This window comes from Rosa chinensis, chromosome 6, assembly GCF_002994745.2.
Source record: "Rosa chinensis cultivar Old Blush chromosome 6, RchiOBHm-V2, whole genome shotgun sequence".
NCBI lineage: Eukaryota > Viridiplantae > Streptophyta > Magnoliopsida > Rosales > Rosaceae > Rosa > Rosa chinensis.
In genome coordinates this window covers 41,915,818-41,929,852 of record NC_037093.1, presented here as the reverse complement: position 1 = coordinate 41,929,852, position 14,035 = coordinate 41,915,818, and the positions used below count along the sequence as shown (strand labels likewise).

General features: G+C 36.4%; 1 protein-coding gene across 1 annotated transcript; it reads right to left on the bottom strand.

The window, feature by feature from the left end:
• Nucleotides 1–591: 591 nt before the first annotated feature.
• Nucleotides 592–13,469, bottom strand: LOC112170554 (transportin-1). The gene is made up of 29 exons (XM_024307885.2): nt 13,136–13,469; nt 12,428–12,715; nt 11,261–11,350; nt 11,046–11,123; nt 10,870–10,950; nt 10,107–10,157; nt 9,772–9,857; nt 9,251–9,317; nt 9,087–9,143; nt 8,963–8,992; nt 8,809–8,868; nt 8,594–8,707; nt 7,768–7,881; nt 7,271–7,369; nt 6,525–6,650; nt 6,365–6,439; nt 6,205–6,276; nt 5,933–6,043; nt 5,416–5,499; nt 4,811–4,918; nt 4,006–4,107; nt 3,779–3,841; nt 3,634–3,708; nt 2,666–2,737; nt 2,462–2,586; nt 1,778–1,829; nt 1,611–1,679; nt 1,470–1,529; nt 592–1,229 (listed from the first exon to the last, which is right to left on the bottom strand). Exons 1-29 carry the CDS (start codon nt 13,319–13,321, stop codon nt 1,146–1,148), a joined length of 2,679 nt encoding a protein of 892 aa, XP_024163653.1. The 5' UTR covers nt 13,322–13,469; the 3' UTR covers nt 592–1,145.
• Nucleotides 13,470–14,035: the final 566 nt, after the last annotated feature.

The window sequence follows — 14,035 nt, the reverse complement described above, 5'->3', positions numbered from 1 at the left end:
GGGTGGCAACATGTTTCACCAAACCCAAATCGTGACTCCAACAATCCAAGTTCTAAGAACTTAAATGGTATTTGATGGTCAGTGGAATTGGCATGAATGGGAATGGGAATGGGAATGTGAATGAGAACATATGAACTATGAATTAGTTGGAATTTGCAATTTCTTGATGACGATGCCTACAAAGGTGCAAGTTAGCTGGGTTGTTTTCTTGTTTCGCCTCTAATCGTCTAATCTGGAACAGGATCAATCCAATGGACTAGCTAGACCGACGAAATGAGAACACATGCTTGCTTCTATATATTCTTGTAGTCACGGGCGTTGTGGGTAGTGTATACAAATGGTCAAATATTCAAAAAAGGATAAAGGCGAAAAAGAGAACAAAAATATACCGACCTCTATGGGGAGAACCTGAAACGAAGGCAAACAGAAAGCTTGACACTCACTGATTCACATGACCAGGGGTGATAAATAGGGACTGCAGACCTGTTGTGTACCCAACTCTCTCTCTCTCAGCCCGGTAGAAGGATTTTATCAGAAATCAAGTAGTGATTACAAAAAAAAATTCAATCAACTAAGGAAAGAAAACAATGATTGTCTGAACTCCCAACTCAAATTACCACAGCTGCTTGAAACAGCAAAAATTTCTTTCCACCCTCTAATAAAGGTTACAGTTTATCAACATGTAAAACAATGGAAAACTTCAATGGCAAATTGTTATAAAATGTCAAAACCCCCTTGTACAAAAACTGTGGAAATCATTGACAAACCTAACCACTGGAATTGTTGAATAATGGCAAACTCTAAACCTAAAATGAAGAATCATTAATCCAAGACTTGAACGAGATACTTCTTGCCTTTCTCTAAATACAAGACAGCAAGAAAGCACACCATCGAAGTTTGGAAAGCTGCACCCTGTACACCACATTCTTGCCCCAAACCTGAGCTGCTTCATTATGCCAAGTCTTATGCTTTATCCTAAACTTTCACTGGAAAATTGGGGACCAAAAAATTGGTCCTGTAAGAATCATGACCAAAATGTAATGGATGACGAAGAAAACAAAAATTTCCACGCAGATACAGATCTCTGATGAGCACGTATAGCAGAGTGAACCATCAGGTACAATACATCAGCTACGAGTACAACATTACACTTGGTATTTTGATAGCTTGTTCTTGACTTGTGGCTCCAAAGCAGACATACACTGTTCCCACGCTCCATTCACAAGCATCTGCCAGATTACAAGTTTGAAAAAAAGTAAATCAAATTACAATGTTGTATTCTGCATGATACATCTGTAAGATTTAACCACCAACCCAATATTTGGTAAATTCAATATTGTTTGTAAGAAGTTTCTCTCCAACAGAGTTATCAAACAATGAAAACAATTTCACAATTTGCCAGGGTTATACATTTGGAAAATTTGAAGAATACTAGACAGATATTACAACAATATAAAAGCTATTCCTACCTGCTTATAACCGTGCAACACCTGACAAACTGCATTATGTAGCTCTTCACTCCTTATTTCCTATTAACATATCATATCACAACATTGAGTTTGTACCATGAAAGGAAGGATAAAAAGAGGTGAATGTCGTGTGATTCTTACATGCCAACTGGCAATAGCATTGCACATATATATGAGTGAACTCAATGCTCCGGATGGATTTGTTCTAACCTGGAAAATTGGAGACAATCCAAGCGTGAATAGAAATGCAAAAAATCGAGAGAGAGAGAGAGAGAGAGAGAGAGAGAGAGAGAGAGAGAGATGCATACCAATGCGCATAGACCTCGGAATGCATCCTCCTTTTCTATATCATCACGTATCCTGCGGCACATAATTTTGAATGTCAAAAACAGTCTTCTTGTAAAAGCATAATAGTTTCCAGTCTATGCTCTTAAACCAAAGTGGGGAATTTATTCCTGCCATCTTTGCTAAACAGTTGACAGTCAGACCTAAAATCATAGAACGTCATGGGAAGGCCATCTTTCAGTTGTTCAGATTAATGTATAGAAATTAATTGCGATAGCATTTACCTGTATAATATATAAAAGGAAAGCATATATTCAATAGAAATATTCCAATCTTATAGTAGAAGATCATGCCCACTGATAGAATCTAGTTCTTCAACTGCCATATTCCTTCTGCCTATTTTGAGCACAAGTCAAAGAATTCCTAAAGATGGTGTAAATTATCCAGAATATGTGGCAACCTTTATGTTGAAAAGTTAGAAGTGCAATAAATTTTTTATAATCCTACAGTATAAATATTCCTTGTGTCATGAAAAATAAGTGAATGGGTGATTTTACTTTCCAGTAGCTATTTTACTACTACTTCTACTTCAAACTACTTACTCTACTACTACTACTACTACTATACCTACAACTGTAGTAATAGATCCAATCATAAGAATAGTTGGTTAATTAATTGATTATTTCATATAAATGTATAAAACTTACATTGACAAAGCAATGCACCATGGCTGCATGAAATGCTCCATATGCGGAGCCACAAGCTCTGGACAAACACATGCAAGCCTCCCAAGCGTGATAGCACTGTTCTCAATTAGTGACTTGTTGAGCGCCTGCTTAGCATCAAGAGATGCAATTAAATAAACCGTCCTCCATGGTACACACAACAATCATACGAGAAAAAAAAATCACCTCTGGATGCTGCAGTATGGGGACTAAACAAGACATGACCGTCAAAACAATTGGAGAAATTTCTTGATGAACCTGAAATTCAAAGTTACTTTCATGATGATATCACAGGCAATTAAAGTAGGATAGTAAGTTGATGCTGAAACAGGGTAGACACACACATGGTAAACCAGCCAGATGCAGAGACACATATTGGCATAAACAGAATCAAAATATGCATGTGAATGTGTGTATTGATGAGAGAATTTCACTCCACATTAAAGCGCAGTAAATCAGCTTCACTATTATTTTAGAAAAGAAACATCTTTTTTTTAGACTAACAAAAAGCATAATACAAAGAAGCCTTCAAGAAGTTGGCAAAAGAAAGAGAGACCGCATAAGCAGCTACAAAAGCTCAACTGACACTAACATATTAGGCAGAGTCCTACACTACAAAAGCCTGCCAATCAGATTCATTAATCTATAACAGAAATACAAAACTAACAGGTTTTCTAACCTTTAGCCAGACACCTAGGAAGATAACAGATCAGTGTGCCATTATCTCGCAAACAATAGATATTGCCTAGACCATTATCTGCCCCTATATATGATATTAATATGAGGTCAATAAGTTCTAGGTCTGCCTGCCAAGGATGGGACTATGATGTCCAGTAGCAGAAGCCATGGCCTCCAACTTGAAAATATATATATATATATATATATATATATATATAAACAGATGAGGCCCCTGATATACATGAACTAGAAGCCACCAAGATGTCTTATTCTTCAATCTAGTCAACAAGAACTGATCATTATCATCTAGATGATAATGGCACAACCTACCACAATACTTTAAAGTCTTATAATCGAAGGATTCCATCTAACCGTTATAACTAATCACCAATGGCTAAATTCATGGACTGTGCTCAAGACTAGTTGATAATTTTGACTTAGGACAGGGAGATTGCAGATCAAAGAGGAAATTTTACCTTGACTGCTAACTCACCAATGGCCCAACACGCATTATTTGCCACTGAAACAGTTTCCTTCAGCTTAGGAGTATTCTGTACAACAAAATGTGGCATAAATCACTATAGAAAGAAATAGTAAGAATTGTTAGTAGGCTTCACATACCAGTTGTTTGGCTGCAACATCAAGAAATTCCGGCAAACGAGGACGCAAATGAACAGGGCATACCTAATCAAAATCACAACAACAAAAAGATATGCATCAAATATAATAACAGCTTCCAGTAGCTACCAGTACACTATCATGAAACCTTGTGCCATCTAGTTGCTTATCCTTCTGATCTAAGTTCTCAAGTAGGTATAAATTTAACATATCAATTGGTAAGAACTTACTCTTGCAAGATCCCCAAGTAAAGCAAAGCCACTCTGTCGGACATCCGAAGCATCATCCATGCAACAGTGCAAAAGCAGGTCCTTCAAATTGCTTTGTGAAACCTGGAGGAATAGTGCAAATGAGAAACTATAGGAAGAAGGAAAAGAAAAAGACCCCAGAATATATTTGCAACCAAGAAAGCAAGTTAACAATAGATGCGGCTTAAGCATTAAGGTCAGTATTCAATATCTGATGGCCCATTTGGCTGCTTGCAGGTTGGGTACCTTCCTCTGTTGCTCTTTCACTTAGATTTTTATACTTTTCTATTTTGGCTGTCTGGTGGTTATACTTTTCCTAACACAAAGTACATCAAAAGTGATTGAAGTCCCAAGTATGCTACAGCCACCAAGATCTATTATCTATAGTAAATGGACAAATAATTTAAGACCCAGCATGATTGTTATTAAAATGCATTTAAACAAGAACTACAGAGATAGCAAATATGGCCTGGTAGCATTCAAAATAATTGGGAGAAATATCACTAGGAAAAATAAAACAAAATAACCTATATAATGAGATTATACCATCATCCATGCAAATATACAATGGATTTTCCAACTGTATTATGAGTAGGACTAAAAAAAACAAAGACAAAGAAACAAAAACAAAAACAAAGAGTTTGCACAATGTCTTGGCAAGGAAGTTTCAGAAAATTGCATTCCGGGAACCCAAAAATTTGGAAAAGAAACAACCGAGGTAGAGAACTTTCAATAACAAATAATCTATTTAATATAATTTAAGAGAAATTAGGAGAAAGAAGAATACCAAACTTTCTATCCCACTACCAAGACCTTCTGTAAGTCCAGAAAGCAGATCAAGAGAGCACACAATAAATTCTTTATCATACTGGACTCCTGAAGCGACCGGATCAACCTGTAAAAGTGGAGTAATACCTTACATCAATTTGAAAGTTAAATCATACTTTGATAATCAAACATTTCATGCAGTAATATATTCGAGGTAGTAGTTTTGCTCAGAAACATTTCCTTTCCATCTTCTAGAAGTGAGTATATTGTGGACATTTAGAATGCAATGTGGAACTTCAGAACACAATGAGGCATTCAGATCCTATTGCTACACTTTGATAAATGAAATAAGCTGTTGCAGCATCTTACTGATAACCTGATATAAGTTTCACTGACTACTCCATTAATAAAAAATAACATAAAAATTGCTGGACTTTGATGGTCACATACAAATGCATGATACAATATCTGGGCATCAATCACACATATTTCTTCAATTTCAATTGATACAAAACAAATCATGAACAACCTACTTTTTGGACAGCAAGAAACACCACAAATTTTTCTATTTGAAAACATAAAGGACATTGAATTTAGCAATATCTCTCCCACAGACTGACCTACCTTGGCAACTTGTTGGGACTGTATGATGCTTATGCACCTCTGAAACACCGGCTCTGCAAATGGAGAGAATCCGGCACCCAATGCCTGAATATAAGAGAAATTATAAATTACTACTGCGTCTAACACTTTCTTAGAGCAGAGCTTATCATAAGGCAAAGAAAGCACATAAAAGATCTTGCATAATTACAGTAAATATATTATTAGCATGTCATCCATTACGAGCACAAAGAAGGAGCATTAGGAAGAGCGACAATTAACTGCACTTCAGTTGCCCTGTATGCACAAAATGTTCCCATTACCAAAAGCATTTTTTCTTCTTCTCTATTGTAAACAACAATCCTACTCATATATAAGAGCTCTTAATTTTATCTATCAACCGCTAAATGGACATTACAATGCAGTTATTTCTATTGTGCCTTACAGCTAGCATATAGACATAAGGAAATAAACAATAAGAATCTCTAATTGCTGCATCAGATAAAGGTAAAGTGCTCCAACAATGAACATGTAAGTATACCTGCGAAATAGAAGTAAAGCACTCCAGCAACGGAAACAGATCTTTATCTGAATTTGCAAGTTGTTGCCACTTTGCAATTAATGGTGGCATCAGAATTTCAAGATAATTGGGCTGCAAAGCAACACTTGTCAATTAGCAGTTGGAACATATTGCTGCTCTAATTGCTGCATTGGACACACTTTACAAATCGAACTTCAAAACAATCTCATACAATATGAAGTTTTGAGTAAACAAAAGTGAAAAGAGCATTGAGGAAAAAAAAAAAGACATACACGATTCAACTCCCCACCGACAGCATCTGCTAGAGTTCCAATGGCATCATATACAATTCTAAGGTTCCGTCTCTGAATAGTGACACAGAAATATCAATTAAAGTTCACCAGACAAAACATTAGAGGAAGAACCAGTATAAGGTGAAGGCCAGGAAGGAACCTGATATTTCCCAAAAGCGCACATAAGGTGTTGTAAAATAGTTTCCAGGCGTGGTGCCAACGCATCAGCCGCCTCCTGCAGTATAAAGACAAAAATTACTTGGAATCATATATCTAATAGTTGATCTATATTCAATGTAAGAACTGTACTGAATAAGAACCTCTTCAAGTGTCGCAAAAGCTGAGCAAGCAGCCTCCTGTACCCGCTTGTTATTATCTAATATTCTTCTTAAGAGACCCAGAAGAACCTTGTCAAACTGCTCATAACCTTGTTGATGTCCAACACCCTTGGATGAAAAAGGAAAGGGTCAATCTTAAAATCCTTTACCAAGCCAAAGAATTATTGGTGCGAGTATAGCACAAATCTAGTAAATAGGTATAACAAGGCAAAATCAAAACCATCCAAAAATTATTTGATTCATAAAGATTTATATAGACCAAGTAAAATATTTCAGAAATCTGCAACAAATTTTCATATATGAATCAGAGGAATCAAATTTCAAAGCATGGAAACCCAAAATATGAAAACTGTAGAGAGATGTGCTCTCCAAATTTGTTTTTCAACATTGTGATCAACTGTAACCCAGGGAAAACTCTAAAAGCCATTTTGAAAATAGTAAGGATATTAGAAACTAAATCTAGACACTGCAGACCCACTGCCACCACTTCTGTAATCTAAGAACGGCACACACTATAATATATAAAGACTAAACCCTAAAACCTAATATGCAGACTAAATACCCTGATATTCAATTATAAAAAAAAAACAATAATAAAAAAAAAGATAGAAAGACAGAAGCAGAGATCGTTTAATTATTTTAAGAAAGACAAAACAGCTCAAATTAATTAACGCAAACATAAAAATCCTTCTTCAGGAGAAAGTAAAGATTAAGGAATGTAACTATACCTCAACAATGAACTTGCTGAAACGTGAAAGTGTCCAACAGGATATACTCCTTATAAGTGGAAACTTATCGTCTAAAAGAGGAATAAGATACGCAATGATCTGCAATGTAAACGATCAAGTGTTACAGTTATGATGCATATCGAAAAGTAAATATACATATACACACAATTGAGAAAGGAAAAAAAAACAAAGTATTCCATTCTGTCAACATTAACATATTGACGTGTCAAAATTACCACTAATGGGGGAGCAAAAATAGAACTAGGTATACATCAATATCCAACAAAGAAAAGAAAAGGAAAAAAAAAGGAAAGCAAAAACTGTAGATAGGCTTGTGTGCTTCTCGAACAAAAATGACACATAAAAGCCAAAAGCGCACAAATGAAGTAAAATATCAAAGTAATCCAAGACATGAAAACAACTTGAGTAGAAGAAGCATCATTCTACAAGTTGTAGTATCTTCAAAACAGTGACTAAATCAGGTGTCACATGATTACCTCATTCAAATGAGGATAAAGACCAATAATGCAACCTTCAGCTACCGCACCTAGAGCCAAAACAGCAGCTTCCCTTTCTTTCCATGTTTCATCATCACTGTTGGACAACTTGGCCTGCAAATTTGAGAATTGTAAACTTTAAAACAGGCTGATTTGAAAAGTAATCACTCTTCTATAACAGAATACTATTTTATGCTTTGCCATCTCTTGCTCAATAATTAGGCAATAAACCTTCCTATTAGTATTGACTTGTATCAAAATCATACAGTTCTAATAGCTAACTAATTCTGCTACCTTCAATTTCCTTTAAATAAAAGCAGCTCTAGATAGCCCCATTCTATGACGTCCATTCTGCTACACTATTACTACTCAACACTATCAGATCAATGGAGCAGCTGTGACTACCATTTACTTTATCTAAAAGATGAAATTCACTTTTCAAATTCAACTGAGGTAATCATCGCAACCCTGAAAGTCTACACGAGAGTTCACTATTAGAGCAGACCCACAAATTTCCAGGAGGTGCATTTCACATACAACTTGAAACTTGGAGCATTCTTTCAAGCTATTTCCCAAAGAGATAAAAGAGTATAAATAATTATTGACCATGCATAATAGGTCAACCTAAAAAAAAAAAAAAAACAGGACCCAACATGTAACTCTCTCAGGTGAACCAAGTGGTACTTTACTACAAAAAAAAAACAATTTAATCCTCTATATAGAACCATCCATTTAATTTTCTACATCGTCCAATTCTGTAAGACACTTTCGGAGAGTGAAGTGAACGAACTAAACTTTTCACTTTAATGCCTAATATATCTCTAACCTGAACAAAGGCCATCAGTGTTGGGAGAATCTCATCCCCAAACACAGTTGAGAGGATATCAACGGCCGCTGCACTGCATTTCCGTAAATTCCAAACATTGACAATATCATCATCCTGTCATTATCACAAATCATGTCATTTAAAAGATATTCCACTTATTGGAACTAAGCAGCCAAACATTTGAATATCAGCAACATTATGAGGCAGGAAATTACATCTTCTTCCGCACCATCAGATCCATGAAACCGTGATGAATGAAAACGAGGTTTGATATCCTGCAGTGCAAAATATCAGCCTTATAAGTTAAGAGGTTCGAGATAAAAAACATAGAAAATCAAACAATCAACTATAAAAACAATCAGGTTGAACCTGATCACGGTCTGGGACAGAGCCATCCTCCTGCAACAATGAAATGATGCCAAAATAAGTAATCAACTACAACAAACGTCAATTCATAATCCCCGAAAACACAAATTGACCAAGTAAAGATAACCTCAGCATCAACAAGGGACTCATCATCCTCAGCGTAAGCCATGTTTGACAGCAAAATCTACAGAAGTGGTAAAAGCTGTTACCAAAACACATTCCAAGGACCCCGCAGTAAAACAATGGTCACAGAAAAGAAAAGAAGAAAATACACCAAACGATTAGCTCTACCGGAATTAGACGGGGTAAAAACTCTCTTAAGATCTCAGGTGGTAACTCAGCCTCACAATATGCAGACCTTTGTCAAAATACAGAATATCAGATGAGAATAATAAACAAAACACAGTTCAGTTGCAATGGAATCAAGAAATCATATCTCCAGATATGGGAAGTGAGAAATAAGAACAGAACATTGATAGGTGTGAGCAACAGATTTTATATAAAAGTTAGCCATATGATGATCTTTTTATGCACACTAATATAATAATTTCCAGACTTGAAGGAGATTTAAGTATTTGACTCCCAAAAGAAATAAAAACTTTTCACATCATGCCTTGAGAAATGAAAATTACAACACCTAAAACTAATGTAGTTTATAAAATGAACCATAACTAATGGTGTTTGGTGGCACAGGCTTGTATTTAACCCAGCCATTGAACTGTTACTCATTCACCCAAACTTCAAAATCTACCTAATTAAGCATAAGCTATTGGTGAGATATTAAATTAAGACGAGCAGTTTACTAAAAATACCAGAATTCACAGGCTTCAAGGGCAACTTCTTCATCAGTGTCCTTGTTGACTTGCAACATGTATTCAATTAAGTTCCTCAACTGTGGCTGCAGTAAATGGTAAAGTCAACTTCAAAATGTGACAAGGGATCCGAATGAAGATTGAGAACAGCAAGATGAAAATATTTCAAAAAAACATCATACATATTTGTCAAACAGATATGTAGACAAATAAGATGGCAGATGGGAATATGATTCTCCCGAAAACATGTTGATACCACAAATAGGTAGCATGCATTGACACTTGAATTAAAAACACATTGAGAAATACACGAGTGTAAAGGCACAGGATGTCACCTCCAAGAACCCTGGACGAACTTCAATCAGCTGAACAAATGCTGCACATACCTGTTCAACAAAGAGATGTACAAAAACTAATGAAAACAAAATCATGAGATATGAACCTAACAGTTTAGGTCCAGCATCGACTGCAAGACCGACAATGATGGATATCTTGTACAACTTTTCTATAACTTTCCTTTTGAAATCTTTCTTTGAAAAGAAAATAAAAGGCTTCTGCAGATCTATTCACTGCCTCTACCATGTAAAAATTAAAGCAACAAGCAGAGATGAACCTCATTCAGTTATAAATATAAATTACTATTCAAGCTGATGAGGTGTTCAGAAAATAATCTGCTACAACAATGAACTCTTTTTTCTTTTTTTTTGAAGCAATGAAATTCCATTACTAAAATAGCATGCAACAGAAATCATAGATGGAAGTACATTTGGAGGAAAAATCGTATAGTTAAAATTTGAATATCCAATTTTTTTTAGGATAAACATAAATTGATGGAGAAAAATAAATGAGGAAGTATAAGGCACCACGGACAACAAAACCACGCACAAAAAAGCACCTGAAAACAACAGGTGAGGAAACTGCAGAAAATAATCTAGAACAGAGCCACAAACAAAGAAACTAGACTACAGCAGCCTTCCAATCAAAGGAAAAAAAAAAAGAGCAATACTCTAGGAAGAAAGTGAAGCACTAAAGATGCGAATCTTGTTACCTTTAGCTTCATTTAATCTAGATTAGAGAAAACAATGATAAAGTACTCACCAATTTCCTCACTTCTGAAGAAGGGTCATTAGCAAGGACAAACAACCCCTGAAGATATTGATCCATAGACGCATATAAAGCCTACAATCAAAAAGCACACAATAATTCTTACTAACCCCAAGCATCAGCATAAGGCCCAATCGTACTCCATCAACAGGTTTATCAGAAATGCTTACCGCTGGCATCAACATAATGTATTGATTTACAGAACCCAGGGAAAGCTTTCTGAGGGATGAATGTGGTGACTGGAAAAGCTGTATAAAGGGAAACATGACAAAGAGAAAAAGTTACCAGCAGTAAAAGTTCAGAGTTCAGTTATTAAGGAAAAAAAATCAACATAAAAGCCACTAACATATACAACCAATATGTTCGAAAAGAACAGTTAGTTTACCTTAAGCATTCTAGGAAGGAATATGTTGATGGGGCGCTCAGGCAACCCGGGTACATCTGAATCAAGCACCTGAGGTATATCCTCACAAACCTGTGTTGCGTCATTAAATTTATGTGTCAGCGTCATTAAATTTATGTGTCCAAAGAATTATACGCTTCTGATGAGTACCATGAGTACCAAGGGCTACATTAGAACATCTGTACTTGCCTTTTGGCTGAGGTCTTTAATTATCATTTTTCCTTTTGGCTGAGGTCTTTGATTATAATATTGAAGCTATGACATGTAGCTTGTGCAAAACATGAAATAACTAAATCATCTCTAAAATTTTCTATATCTAGCAATCTATTAGTAACAGCAAGTTTCTGTTTGAAGACCCCTTGAGTACTGAGGCGGCCAAGGTTCATTGTGCATGATTTAGTTCCGAATACAATCAAAACCTCTCCATGATAGTCCAATTAGTTCTAGAAGACCACCTATCCATACTTATTTTCCCTCTGTAGATTTATGACCACCTATCCATAAATTTGGCCTTCTGTAGATTCTATAACACAGTGATGCCAAAAAAAATTTTAAGGCCTAAATTAACACCTTTTCAGGAAATTTGATTTCGCAAAGGGCTGAGAAAAAGAATGGTTGTACATATGCACGCTTTTTTTTTTTTTACCATCGACCATCCGAAAGGCTATCTTTGCATACCACAGATACACAACTCTCTGTAGGATTAATCGTAGGGTCATTTAGGAAGTAGGATGGAAAATGGGTTAGCTTTAAGATAATAGCAGTATTTCATAAGAAAATAAGAAGACAGAAAGTTGATAGAATTGTGCTAAAAGTTGTGACCTTGTTTCAGTTGATAGCAGTTCTGGTCAGATAGACCAAATAGATAACTAAAATCAGTTCTGTTGTTTCAAGTACCAGACCTTTTTTGACCCAATAAAGAAAAAGGATGCATTATAACATATATTTTATTAAGAAGGTCCTGACCAAAACGTGACATCATTTTCACTCACAGTTCTAGACAATAATCAAGTTAGAAGCTAGAATAGTACACAGCACAACAAAGCAAAAGGAATAACAAATGCATTCCAACAGCAAAAGGAGCTTTCAGCCACATATGCACACACTGGAAAGAGAAGTAATCAGCTAACTCTAGAAAATGGTGTTTACCTTGGATAATGCATCCATAGCACCTTCCATGTGATTTACGTCATTACTGTCCAAACAAGTTACAAGAGCTTGCAGTAATTCCGGCCATCCCATAACTCCTCCGAGTTGAACAACAACACTTATAATGGTGCCTACTGTAGACCTGATGTGCCTATCTGGTGATCCCAAGCAAGGCAGTAATTCCGACTTGATATACTGCTGGTATGCAGGATCCATGGAGTTGTATGCATTTCTAAGGTTGTTTTTCAAAAGCAACCCCGCCGCTTGTCGAATCTCCACTGATGTACCCTGTCCAATAAATCCACACCAAGAGTTGATGTTTCATCAGCACAGCCAAACTCAAAACTGCTCATGCCATGTTTAATCCAACAGTACAGTTTCGACGAAAACAAGTCAATATTCTCAAAATTCAAGACAGCAGAAAGCAAATATATAATCCTACTTCTTCATCATCAACCGTAAACCAATTAACACTAAAAGCAAATACGAATTTCTCACTAAACACATCGAAACCTATTATCCAGTCAACACTAATCGGACAGTGAAACCCTACTGAAGCAAATTGGAATTCGTAAGCAAATAATCCTAGTTCATCAGCAACCACAACTTGGATGAAGACGAATTATCACAGTAAAACGCATGATCAATCAATCGAGAGCGAAGTGAAATTGAAAAGGGGAACCCTACTAGTGGAATAGAGAGGAGTACCTCGGCGCGTGTGAGAATGAAAACAAGGTAATTATGGAACTCGGGGTTCTGAGAGTAGGCTTGGAGTTGGTGCCAAATCTGAGACTTGTCAGCGGAGGAAGTCGGCGAAATCTGCTGCTCCAGCAACCCACAGATCGCCGTGAGGCCCTCCTTCTGTGGCTGCCACGGGGCACTCGCCGCCGCCATACAGATTGAGATAGAAAGAGAGGTGTGGTGGTGCTGCGGCAGCGCCCGCTTGGGGTTTAGAGAGAGAGAGAAGAGAGAGAGAGGATGAATTAGGACAGCTTTTCAAGGGTTTTGGGGACCGGAGAAGAGCCAAAGAGGACGATCTCTGTTTAAATATATTAGAGAAAAGATTATCTTCATTTTTGTCAAATCATTATTGTTAATCAAAAGATTAACCGGCGTAAATTATATTATTTACCACACCACTTCGATGTTGCTTTCCCTTAATTTTGAGAACAAATGCATGACAAAGTGTTGAAGGGTATATTTGTGTCTACCTTTTAACTAGTGTTTTCATGGTTACTTGGTATCAAATTTAAATTAGTATGGTTAACAAATTCAACGACTGTGATAGTGAACACAAGATTAAAATGATACTGTGTCTCGCTGAGAAATAAGAGAGAGCAAACGGCATGACTATTATGATAAGTCTTTCATTTGTAAATGAGAGTATTCATGACTCATGCGGCTATTTAACATTGCATCGATATTGTTCTCATTGCCACTTTTACCATATTAGGTGTGGCTTTGTGAAATTTTATCCTGAAGACTACGGTGCGCATATGACTACCGTCGAAGATAGGGAGTGCGGTGGTGAAGTATAATCCCGCTGGCAGCTGGTACGACGGAAGTGGGTGGTTAGAAAGGAAAGACAACACCGTGTGACAATAGATT